Raw genomic sequence first — 21719 nt, 5'->3', positions numbered from 1 at the left:
TCAGTGAACTGAGCACAGTGAACACACACACTGCTCCTCACCCCGTGTATAACCCGTGTATCTGAAAAGCATTGGGCTTCACAACCGCCACACCATATAAATGTGCATGGTCACACAGAAACAGTGGGAAAGATGAAGACTGCTGATCCTTCCACGTGTCTAACACACTGCACCGCGGAGGAAGCATATAGCCTACAAATAGCCTATTTCCCATTTAAATGAATTGTGCAGCTTGATATTCTATAGATATTTGTTGTGGCATTAACTAAATCTATTGTGTAGCTTTACTTCAAGAGATGTTCTATAGCTATTCACAGTTAAACAATTTTTGAAAAGTTCCCTGCAAGCCAAAATGTTGAATAAAATTCTATTTCAATTTCCCTAGCCGGTTGTCTGTGTGGTTAGTCCATACGCAGCTGGTAACAAAACATCCACAGCAAAGTATTATTAAACAGACTTTCCAAACAGGGATCTGCTTTAGGTAACCTTCCTTACAGGTGACAGGACACTTCTTCTCTGCTCACCACAAAATAAAAGTCCTGCATGTGCACCATATGTGGGCAGCAATCCATGCGCACGAGGCTTTTAGGGGACTTTTATTTTTACATGAGGTCTAGAGAGGAAGTGTAGCTACACTTCCTAGGAATATATATATATAAATTAATAGGCTTGGATTAATATATGTATTAATTATTGCTAGCTTTTCATTTGAAAAACCCCAATGGTAAATAACAAAACCACACATATCAGGGTTGTGTTACATTTTATTTGGTCTCGTTTTCTTTGAGTGTTTCCTTTATGTTTTTCCACAGGTTAAACCCCATTAAAATAATCAAGAACAAAAAAAACAAGTTCATACATTCTTACACATACACACAAACACGCCTCTGATGCACAACAATAAAATAGTTTTTGATTAGGCCCAGCCCAGTGCGGATTTCACAAACAACTCAACAAATGACGACATCCTCTCAAAGCCCAACGACAAACTCATACGAGCAGAAACCAAGGGCCCTATTCAATTCCTATTGCCAAGCTGAAATTTAAAGGCAATGTTCCCACGTTGGCGGAGACAGCATTCTAGGTAAATGCTGCATATGTCGGCTCACTCAGAAATTACCTTTAAATTTCTATTCGCAAAATTTGTAACGCTTCAGCGATACAGACTGAATAGAGCCCCAGGAAATGCAACATAATACTCATCACATAGCCTATGTTTTGAAGAAAGCAAATATATATTCTACAAAGACAGGGAGGAGGTCACAAAATGTCCACTGTTGTCAAGACATATTTCAGTCAAACTGAAGACCTCATCTCTACTAGGTTGATAGACTGCTATCAGTATGGGTGCCTCGAATGGATTTCCGGTTGGGATCTTGTTCAATGTACAAGTCAGAAGGATATCGCTCGAAAAATATTTATGCCTAGAGAGATTTTACAGAACCATTTGGTTCAATTTGGAAGCAGGAACGTAAGAGTTTTCCCCCACTGAAGCACCCATACTGTTCCATCTTAAATACTCCAGTGAAAACCTAATGTGAAATACAATTAAAAACTATGTCGTCCAAAAATATGAAGCAATCAAGCATCCTAATGTAGACAGTCTCTGGCCCTCTTCAAAATGTTTTAAGTCCAGTGTTTCAAAAAGAAAAAAGAGCCATTATAAAAATAGGATATTCTATCACTTGTCACCCTATATAAAACTCCATAGCAAGCTGATGGGAGCTGGTCATGGTAAGGAATACTACAGTGTATTTGGAAAGTATTCAGACCCCTTCCCTTGTTTCAAATTTTGTTACGTTACAGCCTCATTCTAAAATGGATTAAATACATTTTCCCCCCTCAATCTACACACACAATACCCCATAATGACAGAGCGAAAACAGGTTTTCCAAATTGTTGAAAAAAAAAAGTATATAAAACTATTTACATAACTATTCAGACTTTTCCTACAACTTGGAGTCCACGTGTAGTAAATTCAATTGATTGGACATGATTTGGAAAGGCACACACCTGTCTATATAAAGGTCCCACAGTTGACAGTGCATGTCAGAGCAACAACAAAAAAACATGAGGTGAAAGGAATTGTCTGTAGAGCTCCGAGACAGGATTGTGTCGAGGCACAGATTTGGGGAAGGGTACAAAACATTCCTGCAGCATTGAAGATCCCGAAAAGAACACAGTGGCCTCCATCATTCTTAAATGGAAGAAGTTTGGAACCACCAAGACTCTTCCTAGAGCTGGCCACCCGGCCAAACTGAGCAATCGGGGGAGAAGGGTCTTGGTCAGGGATGTGACCAAGAGCCCGATGGTCACTCTGACAGAGCACCAGAGTTCCTCTGTGGAGATGGGAGAATCTTCCAGAAGGACAATCATCTCTGCAGCACTCCACCAAATCAAGCCTTTAAGGCAGAGTGGCCAGACGGAAGCCACTCCTCAGTAAAAGGCACATGATTGCCCGCTTAGAATTTGCCAAATCATGTCCAATTGAATTTACCACAGGTGGACTCCAATCAAGTTGTAGAAACATCAAGAATGATCAATGGAAACAGGATGCACCTGAGCTCAATTCACCTGAGCTCACCTGAGTCTCATAGCAAAGGGTCTGAATTCTTATGTAATTAAGGTATCTGTTTTTTTATTTGTAATAAAGGAGCAAACATTTCTAAAAAACTGTTTTTGCTTTGTCATTATGGGATATTGTGTGTAGATTGCAGGGGGGGGGGCAATTTAATCCATTTTAGAATAAGGTTGTAACGTAACAAAATGTTGGAATACTTTCCAAATGCACTGTGTACTGTGATTATCTGAGTCCGAACATATCCCAGGGAATTGCACCATCCAAACCATCTTTTATAGGTTACTTATTGTTGGACGATTTTGATTAGTCTATTTAAGCAGGACTTTAGTGAGATGACCTATACCAACAAACACCCCCCCACATATCTTGCATCTGAACTGTTTACTCAAATAAACTGAAAGGACAAGAGAGAGAAATCAGATACTTCATTTATCGGAATCAGTCTAATTCAGGTTGACAGGGTAACCCTCTCTGACAGCTCCATCAGAAATATTTGGTTTAATTTGGTTTATTCAATTTTCGTGTTCCATATGCTTTTGTGTAAGGACTTGCCTAGTTAAATAAAGGTTAGATAAAAAAAAATAAAAGCAGCTACCCAGAATTCAGTTCGGTTCATAAAGTGTGGGAGAACGACGCATGGGCCAATCTGTGGTTATTTAGTTCCAAGGTCTAGATGCGTCTCCTCCGTAGCCAAACTGCTCTTATTGTTGTCCTGTTTGACTATTGACCGAGTGTAAGAAAGAAAGCCGTTACCTGTATGAGCAATTAACAAAGATGTGTCAAAAGCACATGCGCGTGTAATTGTTTAGTCTACAGCCAATCACTCCCACTAAAGTGTACTATATTTTGAATCATCCCTGTGTGTGTGTGTGTGTGTGTGTGTGTGTGTGTGTGTGTGTGTGTGTGTGTGTGTGTGTGTGTGTGTGTGTGTGTGTGTGTGTGTGTGTGTGTGTGTGTGTGTGTGTGTGTGTGTGTGTGTGTGTGTGTGTGTATATATATATATATTTTTTTTTTCAACCTTTATTTAACTAGGCAAGCCAGTTAAGAACAAATTCTTATTTACAATGACAGCCTACCCTGGCCAAACCCGGATGACGTTGGGCCAATGTGTGTTCTGCCTTATGGGCAGGATGTGATGCAGCCTGGATTCGATCCAGGGACTGTAGTGACGCCTCTTGCACTGAGATGCAGTGCCTTAGCCCAAGTGTGGTTGTCTAGAGTGGTTGTCTTGGAAACAAATCTGCCTCATTTATTTGACTTAGGCATCTTAACTGTTATCATTTGAACGAGAGGACAACCGATTGTGACCTTGAAGAGCATTCAGACGAAAATGGATGAGAAATAGGCTTAAGAGCTGGCTTCAGAACTAGACGACACCTGGTATTGGCTTAGCCTCACACATTGTTAGCTCCCTAGAGACTATTTTCCCCCACGGTAGGTAAAGGTAATCTTTAATCATTTTGTTTGACAACATCATGCAGAACAAAAGTACATGACAGGTGTTCACAAAGAGACATAATCCCCCTCTGGTAATAATAGCTGGGTACGAGAGGGTGGAAATGGAGTCCATAAATTGGGTTTATTTGAATGAACGTCTAATTCATTCAGTCCAGGTAAGTAGCGAGGATGCTGGGTAAATGAGCCGCGTCCGGCCCTAAATCTCCACTAACGATGAAGGAGAGGGCGAGCATGCCTTGGCTGAGGCAGGAAGCAATTACCGTAATAGACCCGTTGCGATTTGTTAAGTGAAAACAAAAGAGCTTCAATAATTTGGTTATGTTACTAACTGATACACCTCAAGGCTTGACACAAATGGACAAAGTATGCATGAATGAAGCCAGCATTTGTCCTAGAGACCTAACATGGTCTATTGGCTTTTACTTTCCTCTCCTCCTCTGAAAAGTTCTGTTTCATTCAGGCCTGTCAGCACAGATGGGGGGGGCGCCGATTCGCCATGACGGATGAGGCCATGCCTGAAAGGACGGCGCGTCACCAACAACTCGTCAGGAGATTCTTATTGGAGCGCCGCCTGTCGTCCGCATCAATCAAGGGACCAGCGGCGCGACCCGACAGCGGTCTAGGAGCGCTCAAGGAATCTAGCTTCCTGTCCAAAAACCTGTCATCACCATGACCAGGTTAGAAGACCATGGAGATAATCAAAAGAGAGAAACAAGGGCGGAGGTTTTTTTCTTTCAATTGGGTTAAGGCCAGGGAGATAAGGTAGACTTTTGATTCTATCCAGACATCATGAGGGAATTTGAATTGTGTACAACCGAAAGGTCAGCCCATTATCGTCTAATGACCTTTGCACAGTATGGAACAGCAGGGACTGTGAAGAGACACAAACACACACACACACATGGATTTTGTATTGTAGATAAGTGGCAGTGGAGAAGGTGCCTGAGGGCACACACTTAATGTGTTGTGAATGTATTGTATCGTTTTAACTGCCTTAATTTGGCTGGACCCTGGGAAGAGTCCATCTAAGGCAGCAGCTAATGGGGATCCATAATAAATACAAACACAGCTAGTTATTTCAAGAAAATTGAAAATGTTCAATCTCATTGCCAGTGTAGTATGACACCCAACATGAAGGGGAGATTCCACTGTCTCTGCTTGTCTGATGGCTTGCCAAGATCAAAACAGACTCCTCAAACTGATCACTCTGACTCTTGACCTAAAACAATCAAACGTAGTCAAACTGATCATCTACACAAGATCATCACATAGGTGGATAGTGACTGTGCCCTTAGTAAAGCAAACATACAACTTCACAAAAAATGTAGAGAGGCATAAATTGAGTAAACTCTCTTTGGGGTTATCTGTGCACTACACTACAGCTTCTAAAGGGTTGGACACATCCGACTGGCAGCGTGTGGTCTAAAGGATATCACAGATAAGACCTTGAAGAACTGAGACGGACATGAGGGCTTGGACCGAGACAGACTGACACACGACGAGACAGGCAGCAATACCGATGCTCTTGCGACAATTTCGACCATCAGTCTCAGTTTCATCCCTATGGGAATTACAGGGGTTGTCTGTTGACTTGTATGTTGAGGCTAAAGTGCAGGGTTCTTGTATGGACTAGTATAGTAGGCAATAACACACCTGCCACAGCTTTAGATGACTCTGATGGGAGAGGGAAAAGCCAGGGGCGCAGAGCGGAGGAGCTGCTCTATATTCAATGGCACCCTATTCCATATATGTACACTCGTTTTTTTGGCAGGCATTCACACACACCGTGGGGTGTTGGGTTGGAACACAAGTATATTTGAGCATTCAGTGTCACAGGGCACTGCATGGACGGTTTAAAAATCTACAAACTAAACCTAGAAAGGACCCTTTTGAAATACCAATTTGTAATACTATGAATGGGAATAAAATTACTTTTTGCAATTGACTTTTATAATCCTAAACATCCTTGGCCATCTCCTTGTCCTTTGGTGATGACTAGGCCACTCCTACTCAGAGTTGCACTGGACTGCCCTTATCGACTCAGACATTGACGCCGCTAGCTGTTTATTTCCACTGAATCACAATTTAAATTCCATAGTACATGTATCTTCGCCTGGAATGAATGCTCACTTTCTGTTCTTTATCAGATATGAAATGATGACAGACCGATTTGGGGTTGACATATACTGTAGTCTCAGGCCACACCTGCCTCTCAAACAAATCTCAATAAGAACGATGACAAAGGTCAAAGATGATATGTCTCTAAGTAGTTATGTGCACATCACATAGGGGGAGAGGTAGAGAGGGGAGGCACCTTATAGGTTGAGATGCAGTCCAGTCAGTAGTCAATGGCGTGAAGCGAAAACGGACCCAATCTCTTTGGATCAACAGAGGAGCAGTTTGCCTGACCTGAGAAGGAGGATATAAGTGGTGGGTAAAAGGCTGGGAGTCTCTGCTGACCATCTGACCTGACCAGGAACGGAGTACTCTGGGCCCCTGGTCCCGCGACCTGACCAGGAACGAAGAACTCTGGGCCCCTGGTCCCGCGACCTGACCAGGAACGGAGTACTCTGTGACCCTGGTCCCGCGACCTGACCAGGAACGGAGTACTCTGTGACCCTGGTCCCGCGACCTGACCAGGAACGAAGAACTCTGGGCCCCTGGTCCCGCGACCTGACCAGGAACGAAGAACTCTGGGCCCCTGGTCCCGCGACCTGACCAGGAACGAAGAACTCTGGGCCCCTGGTCCCGCGACCTGACCAGGAACGAAGAACTCTGTGCCCCTGGTCCCGCGACCTGACCAGGAACGAAGAACTCTGTGCCCCTGGTCCCGCGACCTGACCAGGAACGAAGAACTCTGGGCCCCTGGTCCCGCGACCTGACCAGGAACGAAGAACTCTGTGCCCCTGGTCCCGCGACCTGACCAGGAACGGAGTACTCTGTGACCCTGGTCCCGCGACCTGACCAGGAACGAAGAACTCTGGGCCCCTGGTCATGTCCATTGGGCAGGAAAAGCTCCAAGCCCTTATAATGAGGCATTGCTCTAAAGGGGGCAGGCTTCTGTATAATCTGGAATCGCATTAAAGGGGACTCCTGCCGTGGATGCGCTATCGAACAGCACTGCTTAAATCCCTTTTAAGAACCCGACTCATTTAGCCTAAACTTTATGTTGGGGGAAATGTATCAATTAGGCAAATATCTCCATGTTAATAAATTAACCCTGTCCTTATCACAATCCTAATTAATATTATCACTCAGTTCGTCAGCACAGTCATTAAGACTAATTACAAAGCTTGCCACTTGGGTTAACTCTCTTCCCCTAGAACGAAACAGCCATTGGATTCTAATGGCACGTTTTCTTGTGAGAGGATATCAATTTGTTTGCAGGCTATTATACTGTAGCTTCACCCTTCTAAACTTCCAATTAGTCACTAAGAAATTAGTGTAATAGTCAGTGATCCTCTTTAAGTTGCTACTTCCAGGATTTCATCCAATCAAGATGTAACAGTTTTCCCATGTTGGACTGGTCACAACCAATCCTGGTAGATAATACTGGACAAACGGGGGAGGGGCTATAGTTATGCGCCCTACCACTCTGCCATACTGTAAGGGCAAACATGTATAACGCTGTGGGCTGAAGCAGCCACATGAACGGAATGTGCTTTGAGGCGCCTCTAGTCTCCCCAGGCTTTGTCGCCTGCTGACCTGCCAAATATATCAGTCGCATTTTGGGAATGTGGTCAGAATGTTGTTGGAATGTTATCTTTTTCCTGTTGGAATGCCTGGGTCCTGGGTTTGTTTGGCTTTAATATCCAGGGGATCTCTAAGGAATTATCGATTGGATGATATGGCACCTCTGTAGCCATACTTGGAGTACTCTCTCACATTGACCCATCACACGCTATTTATTGCAGAGAGAGACAAACACGCTTGAGAATTTGTTTGTTTGTCGAGGGTAAGACCAGAATCATCGTCATATCTTGCACCTAGCTTCACTTAGCTCCTAGTCCTTTGCACCTTTAAGCCAAATCATAGAAAATAGGTTCTGAAGTAGGTTCACCACTCAAGACCAGAAACCTTTTAAAATGCTTTATAAAGCAAATTGCACTCTAAAAATGTCCAAGGCCCTGAATGCTTTCAGAGCCACAGATAAAGCAAGCTGCTGTTTCCAGCTTCGTATTATCCACACACTTCAAAAAGTAGTGAGAGACACGAGTGGAAGCGATAGAGGGACGTCTGATTGAGTCTGGAGAAGCCCACCGATCGGACTCTCCAAAATAGATGTGAGAGAGAAATCCTTTGGAATGAAATGGGCATCAGACGTTGGTTTGTTGTGCACAGAAATCCACTCCCACAATCCATTGTCACGGAGCTAGATGGCAGGCAGGCTTAGCTTCCTTGTTGGTTTCTAAGGCAACACGAAACCACTCCACTGTTTGGGCACCCCATTTTCCACAATTCCCCTAAAGGGGGGCATGCATGAGTGTCATGTGCATTTTTGTTTTGAATAGGACTCCAAATCCTCCTCATTCCTAAGACAGGATATACACAACCTGTACCTGTCCATTTAGGGGGCTGGGGGCCGCATTCCTTCTATAAACTCTGTGCTATGAGAAAGGCAAGGTCAGGGTTGGAGGTTTAGTTTAGAAGCAATCGTCTCTGGGCTGCGTGGGGGACTTGAAGGGCTTGAGTCCCAGAGTCCTCCCGGGTCGCGTCTTCTCTTTGGTGACCTCCAGGGGCTTGACCCCGACCCCACACACCGCCGCCCAGCCCAGGTCGATAAGCGGCGAGTCGGCCGGGTTCAGAGGCACCACCCGGAACGTGGGCAGGGTTGGGGACCCGTTGGTGGAGCAGGGCGCCGAGCGGGAGGTGGGGAACGGTGGCGAGAAGGGGTCAAAGGGCGAGGGCGTGTCGAGCGTAATGCCTGACAATGGGTCGGCTCTCAGGGAGAATGGGTCGCATTCCGGGGAGGGGAAGGGGTCACAGTTCGTGAAGGGGTTGGTGGGCGAGGGCTGGTACCCCAATGGGTGGCTATCTGACCGTCGAGGGCTGCGGGCACCACCGAACACTCCGCCACCGCCCCCAGCAGAGACGAAGCTCCAGGGGTCGATGCGGGGTCGGATGGGGGAGGGGCGCGGGCGGGGGATGACGTTGACCTCCAGGCGACGTGTTTTGGGGCTCCAGAGGCGAGGGTCAGGGAAAAGGGAGAAGGGGACCGCCAAGGGGTTGTCTTCTGACTCCAGACTGTCCTGGCACATGGGGAGGTCCAGGCCTGAGAGAGAGAGAGCAGATTAGATGAGTGAAACACAGAGATGATAAAAAATATGTTACGTAACAATTAATCAAAACAGGTCTCGGAAGACTGAAGCATCAAAATCTACCACACGCCCTAAACAGGTTGCTAAGATACAGGAAGGTAAATAACCATTTCACTGACAGCTTAGCTAATATATACCACATATCACATAAATCACATAAATGGCATTTGACTAAGTGTGCAGACATTTTCTTCTTAGTCTTGTATTACAGACTGACAAAACTTCACTTTCAATGATGGAAATTAGACCCTACTGGGGCATTGAATCAGCACTGAAGCGAGATCAGCTTCCATGTAGACGATAGGGTGGAAAAGGTGTGTCAGATGACCTGAGACAGCTCTCTGAAGGCAGTAATAATAGTAATAACTGCAATCTTAATTGTGCTGTTAAGCTCAACCATTGTGGTTGGGCCTATTTTATGGACATTTTGGGAAAAACCCCTTTCAGTCTGTTGGGACACATACAATTCCTGTAGGTGTGGTGTAGGACATTATCTATGGGGAGAATTCTCCCACTAAGGGGAAACAGTCACTATAATGGAATTAGTCTTTAGCTCTGAACTCCAGAGCAGTGCTGTTAATCAAATGCACCTCCACGACGCTTTCGACACCTTATAGTGTCCACCTATGCTTCAACAAACTGAGGCTGGTCTGGGGGGGGGGGGGTATACTCAGTGTATAGGAACTAGGGTACCATTTGGGACGCATCCTAGAGAAACATAGAAATACCATTACACAGACATACTGAGTGTACCCATGAAAGTATAGTCAAATTGCTGAGCCATGTTCTGAGAATTTTTATTTTCTTCCTTCTAGTAATACCATTTCTGTCCAAACAAGTTGCTGGCAAAAACATTATAAAGAACTTGTTATTTTCATGTCATTACATCTAATAAAACATAACATATTACAGTGTACGGTAATTGCGTTGTTATTTGTTTTATTAGCTTTTGACTCTAAGTGCTCCTTGTGATGAGTTGCTTGACTAGAAGATGCAAGTTATTAGCAGCATTACAAGCAGAGGCAGGGGCTCGAGGCTGTTCCACGATGGCATCCTTAGAGAGAACACTGTTGTCTGACAGACAAGACTAGATATGAAGTTAACATATAAAATGGCACCGGAGGGCAAGTCTTTAAAACAGCCCTTAACTGACTGTGAGAATCTATTACCTTTACTCTTTAGCTTCTGCTCCACCATCATTATAACAGAGCTGCTATTAAGTAAGCCACACGCAACACATATGGTGGAGATGTGTGTTTTTGCTTCGTAATGATGAAATAATAAAAATCCCCTGTCTGGAGTCTGAAGGGGGAAGTGGGGTGTGTGTGTGTGTGTGTTGCGTGCATGTGTCTGTATCTGTGCATATACACTCACCTAGTTGAGAGGCAGAGAGCAGGCCTTGGCTGGACCTCCTCCTCCTGTCTGACCCCTGGCCCCAGGTGTCACAGCCTGCCTCCCCATTGGTATGGTGGTGGGACGGGGCCCAGTCTGCTGGGCTAGCCTGCCTCTGGACTTGGTAATGGGGGCTCCGGGGGCTCTGAGGGGTCTGGGCGTGCCTGTGGCAGGCCCTATCCCGGCGGTGAGGCGGAGGTGGAGTGAGGGGCAGGGGATTCACCCCGGGGGCGTGCAGGGCGCAGGGGAAGTCAAAGAGGGGCCGGGGGAGGTGCTCCAAGTTGGAGAAGGAGATAAGGTCATCCACCACTGGGGGGTCCGAGGAGGAGGGGATTTTGAGGGCTGTGATGGGGACCTCCTGCAGAAGGTGGGGGTGGTCCAGGGGCGGGGGATTAGTCCGGGGGGGAACCCTGGGAGGGATGTGAGGCACGTCCAGGTGTCGTCCCAGGGCCACAGAGGCCAGGAGGGAGCCGCCGCCCAGGAGGGCCCGGTGGGTGCTCCTCAGCAAGCCTCCCAGGGAGCGGTGCTCAGGCCTGGGGGAGCCGGCCGGGAGACCCCCTCCTCGATGCCAGAGTCCCCCTGAGGTAGAGTAGGCCTTGGGGGTTCTTTCACCGAGGAGCCTGGGGAGGAGAGGGAGAGCGAGGGGTAGGTTGGTTGGTCAGCTCATGCATACAGAATACTAATTTACCCAATTAGTTAGGATAGAGGTGGATTTTGTGTGAATATGGTAAAGTAACTCTGGTAGTGGTGAAGAGCATACCGTTTTGGACAGGGGTGGAGGGTCTGTACTCCTCAAAGTCATCCTTGGATTCTCCGTTCTCATTGCTGTCCATGTCCAGAAGCTTGGCTCTCATTGAAAGACTGGAACATACAGAATTGCTTTAAAACACAAAATTTCTGATTCAGCCAATACAGTGCTTCATATCGGATTCATATCTGGCCCTGTGTGTATGGAGGGGTGGATTTTATTTGATTTATTTAACCTTTATTTAACTAGGCAAGTCACTTAAGTACAAATTCTTATTTACAATGACTGCCTACCAAAAGGCCTCCTGCAGGGACAGGAATATAAAAAAAAAAAATTATAACGAGACAACACAAGAGAGACCTAAGACAACAACATAGCAAGGCAGCAACACATAACACAGCATGGTATTGACACAACATGACAACAACATGGTAGCAACACAACATGGTAGCAGCACAAAACATGGTACAAACATTATTGGGCACAGACAACAGCACAAAGAGCAAGAAGATCGAGACAGCCATAAATCACGCAAAGCAGCCACAACGGTCAGTAAGAGTTTCCATGATGGAGTCTTTGAATGAAGAGATTGAGGTCAAACTGTCCAATTTGAGTGTTTGTTGCCCCTCGTTCCTGTCTCTAGCTGCAGGAAACTGAAAAGAGGAGCGACCCAGGGATGTGTGTGCTTTGGGGACTTTTAACAGAATGTGACTGGCAGAACGGGTGTTGTATGTGGAGGATGAAGGCTGCAGTAGATATCTCAGATAGGGGGGAGGCGGGAGTGAGGTCTAAGAGTTTTATAAATAAGCATCAACCAGTGGGTCTTGCGACGGGTATAAAGAGATTATCAGTTTACAGAGGAGTATAGAGTTCAGTGATGTGATATGTCCTATAAGGAGCATTGGTGGCAAATCTGATAGCCGAATGGTAAAGACAATCTAGCCGCTTGAGAGCACCCTTACCTGCCGATCTATAAATTACGTCTCCGTAATCTAGCATGGGTAGGATGGTAATCTGAAATCAGGGTTAGTTTTGCAGCTGGGGTGAAAGAGGAGCGCTTACTATAGAGGAAACCAAGTCTAGATTTAACTTAAGCCTGCAGCTTTGATATGTGCTGAGAGAAGGACAGTGCAACGTCTAGACATACTCCCAAGTACTTGTATGAGGTGACTACTTCAAGCTCTAAACCCTCAGAGGAAGTAATCACACCTGTGAGGAGAGGGGCATTCTTCTTACCAAACCACATTACCTTTGTTTTGGAGGTGTTTAGAACAAGGTTACAGGTAGAGAGAGCTTGTTGGACACTAGGAAAGCTTGTCGGAGAGCATTTAACACAAAATCCGGGAAGGGACCAGCTGAGTATAAGACTATCATCTGAATTTAAATGGATGAGAGTTTCCTACTGCCTGAGCTATGTTGATGTAAATTGAGAAGAGTGTGGGGCCTAGGATTGAGCTTTGTGGGTATTCCAATGTTGATAGGCAGTGGCTGGAGATTTTCTGACTTTATACACTACACTCTGGGGTAGTTAGCAAACCAGGCCAAAGACCCCAGAGACACCAATACTCCTTAGCCGGCCCACAAGAATAGAATGTCTACCGTATAAAAAGCTTTGGCCAAGTCAATAAAAATAGCAGCACAACATTGCTTAGAGTCACAGGCAATGGTGACATCATTGAGGACCATTTTAAGGTTGAGTTGACACAACCATAATCTGAATGGAAACCAGATTGCATACCAGAGAGAATACTATAGACATCAAGAAAGCCAGTCAGTTGATTATTAACAAGTTTTTCCAACATTTTTGATAAACAGGAAATAGAAATAGACCTTGAACAGTTAGGATCAGATTGATCTCCCCTTGAAATAAAGTATGAACCGTGTCTGCCTTCCAAGCAATGGGAACCTCCCCAGAAAGGAGAGACAGGTTAAACAGGTCGGAGATAGGCTTGGCAATGATCGGGACAGCAACCTTAAAGAAGAAAGGGTCTAAACCATCTGACCCAGATGGTTTTTTGGGGGTCAAGTTTCAGGTGATCCTTTAGCACCTCGGACTCAGTGACTTCCTGTAAGGAGAAACTTTGTAGCGGGGCAGGGGAAAAAGAGGGAGGAGCATCAGGGATAGTTGCATTAGAAGGGGTGGGAGATGAGGAAATATTGGACGGGCAAGGCTGAGTCAAATAGGAATCCTAACTTAATGAAGTAGTGATTACAGAGCTCAGCCATATGCTTGTTGTCAGTGTAAGGGAGGGGGTTACTACCTGCTCTCCTGTGGGCTGAGGCGCAGGACTTTGGGGCTCTTAGGGCTCTGGGGCCTCCAGTGGGGCCCCAGCCGGTCCCCGTTGGCCTGCTTGTTGTGTGGAGGGGCCTCTAGGGGCCACATGGAGCTCAGACCAAACGCCCTGCTGTTCTCACTAGGGCTGACTAGAGAGAGAGAGAGAGAGAGAGAGAGAGAGAGAGAGAGAGAGAGAGAGAGAGAGAGAGAGAGAGAGAGAGAGAGAGAGAGAGAGAGAGAGAGAGAGAGAGAGAGAGAGATGGAGTGACAGAATGGGGGATTCAAAGCGGGCAATAATAAAAGTGAGATTCCACCTGGTGCTGCACACTTAAGACTCTCATCACCTCAGGGCTTGCGATGCTAACTCAGCTACGCTAATGTTAAACAAACACTGACTGCATGACTCAGCAGCTCTCGCAGCGCCGTCACACAACAGCCATCCCGTCTTAAAGGGGGTTCTGACTCCGAGATGCAAACTGCTGTCATGTTAGTCATTCACGACTTCGCTGCAATCTCTATGGGCTAATACAGTGCAAAGATGCTAAGATGCTAAAGCGCTAACATAATGCTAACAAAATTCTAACCATATGGCCCCTGGGTTCAGTAAGTCATTGTCTGCCGTGACACATCTAGCACAGATGTTTGTTAAATAAGGAAATACATTTTAATGACAACCGCACACTGAGCCCTAAAAAGTACCATTAAGCCTACAAATGATTACAGACGCATGAATCCAACCCACATTTTAAAACGCATAAATGAATCAAACAGATGTTTTCGAAAACCACTAATCCAATAAAATATTTAATATAAATTAAATTGCAATCTTTATTGTGCTGTTAAACTCAACCATTGTGGATAGACCTATTTTATGGGCATTTTAGGAAAAGCCCTTCCAGTCTTTTGGGACACAGAACATTCCTGTAGGTGTGGTGTAGGACATTATCTATGGGGAGTATTCTCCCACTAAGGGGAAACTATAATGGAATTAGTCTTTAGCACTGAACTCCAGAACAGTGCTGTTAATCAAATGCCCCTCCACTCCTACTTAGCACTGTAACACACAGACCAATGAATTTAGCTGGTTTCTTATTCAGTAAAAAGAGACATTGTGTAACAGCACACGCATGTAAAAATACAGATGATTTCTGTCATTGTAGCACATGGAGCAAAGACTCCCCTAGCTGGTAGAAAGAGGACATTGCAGATATAGAGAACTAAAGGCTAAAGCAAATACACTGTTGATCCATTGTTAAAAGGAAGGAAGAGAGGATATTTGGATTGGAACAGCTATTGTTGCGAAAGGATGTGTGAGAGGGAGAGAGGAAGTCTGTAGGGAAAGAGGCAGAGAATGTAAGGGCATGGTGAGGTGAGCGTGTAGAGGTGAAAAAAAAGGATGATGTGTGTTTGGTGGAGGGGTGTGTGTCTGTATGAACTGAGAGTGTGTGGTGGATGAAGACCACACTCACGTTGGATTGCTCGGAAGCGTGGGCCGAAAGAAGGAGAGGTGCCGGTGCCCAGATCGGGAGAGTTGCGTCTCTTCTCCAGCCCCGGAGACGCCTGGACAGTGATCTTATGGATAAAGTCTGGAAGAGATATACAGCAGATGTGAGACCAGACTACACAGACAGAAAAATAAATCATAAATTAAAGAGGTTGGGTCCTGTTCAGTAGGGAGGAAACGTTTTGAAACAGAGTAAAACGGGGAGGTACTACCTTAGCTTCATCCAATAAGAACACATTGATTTTACAGGTAAAAAGTGCTTTGCTACAGTGTGGCCCACTGAATTTGACCCAGGTTCAAACAAAGACAAAGAAACTAACGTGCTCGTCTTCAAAAAGATTGTTTACCTTAGAAATAAATGTATATTTTATGTGGTGGCATGGGTGTCTGAATTTCCTTTTCATGCCATGAGAATATGGCAATATGTGACAATATGGTCATTTGTGAGAGAATATGGTCATTTGTGAGGCCAAAGTAAACAAAAACATGAGAGGCCTGAAGGATATCTGTCCTTGGCTAGCTTGTCGTAGTAAGATACATTGGTTGTGGAAGTACAGGGAGAGAAGAAGAGAGAGGCAAGAAGTAAAGGGAGAGCTGGAAGAAAAATGAAGAAACAGCTGGGAGAGAGAGACAGGGAGTGAGAGAAAGCTGGGAACGAGATATAGCTGGAAGGGAGAAAGAAGTTAGAGTTGGAGGAGAGAGAGAGCGAGCGGCCAGCCAGGAGTGACAGGAAGCCCAGAGGCGTGGTTGGGTTTGCTCCATGTCCCTTTCATCAACCCACCACCAAATCACTACCCTGCTGCTGGGAATGGCCTGACCACAGCCTCCACATACACACACGCACGCACACGCACGCACACACACAAAGTAAGTCTGTGTGCATTTGGAAAGAGAGAGAGCATCTGTATGAGAAACTGAGTGCCTCTGTGTCAGGCATGATGAGTGTACAGCATTGTTTGTTTCTATGGTGAGTTTCTTATCAGTAGACAATAGGAGTGGTCTACAAGAGAAAGTGAGTCTACAGCAGATAACGGGTATATGATTCTTCTGCACACTCAGTTGACACAGTAGTGAAGGAGTGTGAGGTGAGCTGAGGTGAATGACATGTACTGTAGACTAACTGACTCTTTTTCTGTCTATGTGCCTGCCCGACTCCCAGACCGACCAACCATTCAACCATCTGACCAATATACATTTGCCTATGTATTTATTTTTATTTATCTATTTTATTATACATGTATTTTAATTTGGCTCTATATTCCAGATTTTTTTTATTGAAAATTACATGTTTGAGGTGACAGTACAGAATGTGACCTTTTATTTGAGAGTATTTTCATACATATCTGTCGAGTCCCCCCATTTCAAGGTGTCATAAGTATTTGGATAAATTCACTTACAGTATGGGAGGGACTAGATCTATAAAGTGCTTTAATTTCGAGACGGTAAAACAGATATTTATGAAAAAAACTAAAATCAAACAGGTGACATTCTGTACTGTCACCTCAAACATTTAATCATCAATGCAAAATGCTGAAGTACATAATGTAAGAAAAATAAGCTATCTAGAACGTAAAGGGGTTCTTCGGCTGTCCCAATTGGAAAACCCTTTGAAGAACCCTTTCTGGCTCCAGGTAAAACCCTTTTGGGTAAAGGGGTTCTAACTGAAACTAAAAACGGTTCTACCTGTAACCAAAAAAGGTTATCCTATGGGGACAGCCGAAGAACCTTTTTAGAACGTGTGCAGAGAGACATTTCAAGACATCCCAAGCAAGTTTCATCGCCGTCCCCTCACCTTGAGGCATGCTGATCTTCTCTCCGTTCTTACTGCCCTTCAACTTGTGCTTCTTGAAGGTTCCCTTCCTCTTCTTGACGTTGGGCTTCTCCTGGTTGTTCATGTGCAGGATGAGGAGACTGAGCTCCCTCTCAAACACATCCTGTTCCCACTGGGCCAGCTGCTGCTCCCTCTGCCTGAGGAACTCCTCATGAGACTTCTGCTCCACCGCCGCGCGCTTCAGCTCCTCCTCGCGGCAACGCAGCTCCTGGAGTTATTACTGGTTATTATTGTTTTACTACACACACGCGCGCAAACACACACTTACACCATTACAAAATGTTCTGTGCACATGCATAAACATGCACTCATTGTCCTACATACATATCCATCACAAACGCAACCCCCGGACACACAAAATAATCATCATTCAATCCTATTCTCCCAGCCTCTCTTTAATAGAAAAGACAGCTGGCTCTGTCTCCCTCACCTTCTCCTTGGCTCGGAGCTCATCAAACATGTCCTGGATCTCCAGTTTCCAGTCCTCCTGTAGGGAATGAAAGGAGTCCTGAGGCATCTCCTCCACCACCTGCCTCTCAAGAGCAGTTAGCTGAACCAAGATGGAGGCAAAGTTGGGCCTAAGGTGTGGGTCCTGATCCCAGCACTCTGTCAAGGCAGAAACACTTAGTTAAGATACATTATAAAAACATGCAAATGATAGATGCTCCACTACCAAAGTATAATCATGGGACTTGTATCTATAAGTGCCTGATTGCATTCAGGTCATGACACAATTCAAGCACAAACAACTCTCCAACTATTTCGTAGCATTTCAGATGAATTTTGGCCAGGCATTGTCAAGGCTGATACCATTACAATAATTGGAAGTGACTTTTGTGCTTTTATCAAACGTCACCGCCACCAACACAACTGGCACAGCAAATCAACAACAACCGCAAACCAACAATATCCTTCAGAAGATATATGAACGGCAGCCAAATACATTACACAACATCACCAGCTGATCAGCGTGACCAAATTGAACATTATACGGAACATTTCCTACTTCTCCTCCAGGTTTGCGGAAATGGAGAAAGAGAGCATTATGGTAACACCAAATTCATCACACACAAGACTCTTACCTGCCATGAGCTGGGCAAAGGGTTCTGGGCAGGTGGAGGGGATGGGGAGGGTGAGTTTGTTAACGGCCACCCCGTAGGCCACTGCCAGACCATCTATTCCTCTGTAGGGAACCTCCCCTGTCAGCAACTCCCACAATAGAACACCATAGCTGGGGAGGAGAGAGGGAGAGCAAGGAGCATTCAATGAAAAGTTAGGGCAGTTTATCAAGCCAGTCCCTGGTCCTTCTAGTATTAGCAAAGATGATGGATAAATGAAGATAGTTCCTTCAGGCTGTTAGCCATTGAAAAAACGTGAGTGGGTCTCCTATAGACACCAATGCAATAGCAGCTGGATTCTACAAACCTCTCATCTGGGACCACCAGACAGTTCACAATTTTGTTGTAGCCCTGAACTAACTCAACTGATTCACCTATTCAAGGGCTTGATTATTAGTTCACATTTTCAAATCAGGTGTGCTAGCTGTGGAATAGTTAAAATACATGGAACGGCCGGGGGTCCCCGAGGAGAGGTTTGAGAACCCCTGACTTAGTTCATTGACTTTCATTGAATCAGAAAAAAACAGTGTGTGGGATATCTCCCTTCCTCCGCCGTCTCCGGTATTAGCACACCTGATTCAATTAGTCATCTAAACATGAAGCCATTGATTGACAAGCTGAATCAGATGTGCCAGTGTTGGAACAAATATGTGGAATGGCTGGGGCACCTCAAGGAGGGGTTTGTTTTATGTATGTATAGCATCACACACTGTACAGAGAATGCAAATGATATCAACAGCTGAAGTAGAGGGAAGGTAACTATGCAATATATTATTATTTATTTGTAATAAATATGGCGCTCATGGAAGTGCACGATGAATCTATAAAGCATGCATAAAGACAAATAGGGTAGAAAGACACTTTTTTACAATAACAACAAAAATATGATAGAGCTGTTTCTATATATACAGTGGGGCAAAAAGTATTTAGTCAGCCACCAATTGTGCAAGTTCTCCCACTTAAAAAGATGAGAGAGGCCTGTAATTTCCATCATAGGTACACTTCAACTATGACAGACAAAATGAGGGGGAAAAAATCCAGAAAATCACATTGTAGGATTTTTAATGAATTTATTTGCAAATTATGGTGGAAAACAAGCATTTGGTCACCTACAAACAAGCAAGATTTCTGGCTCTCACAGACCTGTAACTTCTTCTTTAACCTCTCTGGCCCACCCGGGACGCAACCGCACCCCCTGCCAACAATAAATGCAAATGCGCTACGCCAAATGCTAATAGCACTCGTTAAAACTCAAACGTTCATTAAAATTCACATGCAGGGTACTCAATTCAAGCTACACTCGTTGTGAATCTAGCCAACGAGTCAGATTTGTAAAATGCTTTTTGGCGAAAGCATGCGAAGCTATTATCTGATAGCAGGCAACACCCCGAAATACCAGAAGGGGACGTAAATAAAATAAATAAAATATAAAACATTCATTACCTTTGACGAGATTCTTTGTTGGCACTCCTATATGTCCCATAAACATCACAAATGGGTATTTTTTTCGATTAAATCGGTCCTTGTGTACCCAAAATGTCCATTTATGAAGACCGTCAGATCCAGGAAAAACACTTTTTAAACGCGACATTTTTTTAAATTAAAAAGGTTGCCTATAAACTTTGATAAAACACTTCAAACTATTTCTGTAATCCAAGTTTAGGTATTACCAAACGTTAATAAACGATCAAATTGATCACGGAGCGATCTGTATTCAATAGGCACAAGTTTGGGAAACGTAGCCAACTTTTCCGGTTCCATTGTTTACAGCTGTGGACCTGACAACCGGATGTGGCTATTACTCAGATGACCAAGGATTTAGTTGAATCAAAATCACAACACTGGCGACATCGTGTGGAAGCTATAGGAACTGTATTCTCAGCCTTAAGTATTTTTCCTTCAATACATAGACTGGAGGATTGATTTTTTCTCCGTCGATTTAGTGACCAGGTTTTCTGGCGATTTTGACCACAGAACTCGTTCTGTTATAGTCACAGACACCATTGAACCAGTTCTAGAAACTTCAGAGTGTTTTCTATGCACACATACTAATCATATGCATATACTGTAATCCTGGCATGAGTAGCAGGACGTTGAAATGTTGCGCGATTTTTAACAGAATGTTGAAAAAAGTAGCCCAATCTCAAAGAGGTAAGAGGCTCCTCTGTCCTCCACTCGTTACCTGTATTAATGGCACCTGTTTAAACTTGTTATCAGTATAAAGGACACCTGTCCACAACCTCAAACAGTCACACTCCAAACTCCACTATGGCCAAGACCAAAGAGCTGTCAAAGGACATCAGAAACAAAATTGTAGAACTGCACCAGGCTGGGAAGACTGAATCTGCAATAGGTAAGCAGTTTGGTTTGAGGAAATCAACTGTGGGAGCAATTATTAGGAAATGGAAGACATACAAGACCACTGATAATCTCCCTCGATCTGGGGCTCCACGCAAGATCTCACCCCGTGGGGTCAAAATGATCACAAGAACGGTGAGCAAAAATCCCAGAACCACACGGGGGGACCTAGTGAATGACCTGCAGAGAGCTGGGACCAAAGTAACAAAGCCTACCATCAGTAACACACTACGCCGCCAGGGACTCAAATCCTGCAGTGCCAGACGTGTCCCCCTGCTTAAGCCAGTACATGTCCAGGCCCGTCTGAAGTTTGCTAGAGAGCATTTGGATGATCCAGAAGAAGATTGGGAGAATGTCATATGGTCAGATGAAACCAAAATAGAACTTTTTGGTAAAAACTCAACTCATCGTGTTTGGAGGACAAAGAATGCTGAGTTGCATCCAAATAACACCATACCTACTGTGAAGCATGGGGGTGGAAACATCATGCTTTGGGGCTGTTTTTCTGCAAAGGGACCAGGACGACTGATCCGTGTAAAGGAAAGAATGAATGGGGCCATGTATCGTGAGATTTTGAGTGAAAACCTCCTTCCATCAGCAAGGGCATTGAATATGAAACGTGGCTGGGTCTTTCAGCATGACAATGATCCCAAACACACCGCCCGGGCAACGAAGGAGTGGCTTTGTAAGAAGCATTTCAAGGTCCTGGAGTGGCCTAGCCAGTCTCCAGATCTCAACCCGATAGAAAATCTTTGGAGGGAGTTGAAAGTCCGTGTTGCCCAGCAACAGCCCCAAAACATCACTGCTCTAGAGGAGATCTGCATGGAGGAATGGGCCAAAATACCAGCAAGTGTGTGAAAATCATGTGAAGACTTACAGAAAACGTTTGACCTCTTGTCATTGCCAACAAAGGGTATATAACAAAATATTGAGACAAACTTTTGTTACTTATCTTCCACCATAATTTGCAAATAAATTAATTAAAAATCCTACAATGTGATTTTTTCATTTTTTCCCCTCATTTTGTCTGTCATCGTTGAAGTGTAACTATGATGAAAATTACAGGCCTCTCATCTTTTTAAATGGGAGAACTTGCACAATTGGTGGCTGACTAAACACTTTTTTGCCCCACTGAC

The 21719-nt window shown here is 44.7% G+C and overlaps 1 protein-coding gene across 1 annotated transcript in view; it reads right to left on the bottom strand.

Moving 5' to 3' along the window:
- Nucleotides 1-746: 746 nt before the first annotated feature.
- LOC135516399 (mitogen-activated protein kinase kinase kinase 11-like) overlaps nt 747-21719 on the bottom strand; it is a 50755-nt gene continuing 29782 nt past the window's right edge. The window contains 9 exon segments of the mRNA XM_064940677.1: nt 747-9311; nt 10732-11301; nt 11304-11369; nt 11510-11610; nt 13759-13921; nt 15242-15358; nt 17069-17315; nt 17538-17713; nt 18190-18338. Of these exon segments, the coding sequence (XP_064796749.1) occupies nt 8683-9311; nt 10732-11301; nt 11304-11369; nt 11510-11610; nt 13759-13921; nt 15242-15358; nt 17069-17315; nt 17538-17713; nt 18190-18338 (2218 nt within the window). The 3' untranslated portion in view covers nt 747-8682.

Source organism: Oncorhynchus masou, chromosome 27, assembly GCF_036934945.1.
Source record: "Oncorhynchus masou masou isolate Uvic2021 chromosome 27, UVic_Omas_1.1, whole genome shotgun sequence".
NCBI classification, from domain to species: Eukaryota; Metazoa; Chordata; class Actinopteri; order Salmoniformes; family Salmonidae; genus Oncorhynchus; species Oncorhynchus masou.
This window is presented reverse-complemented; position numbering and strand designations above follow the sequence as displayed.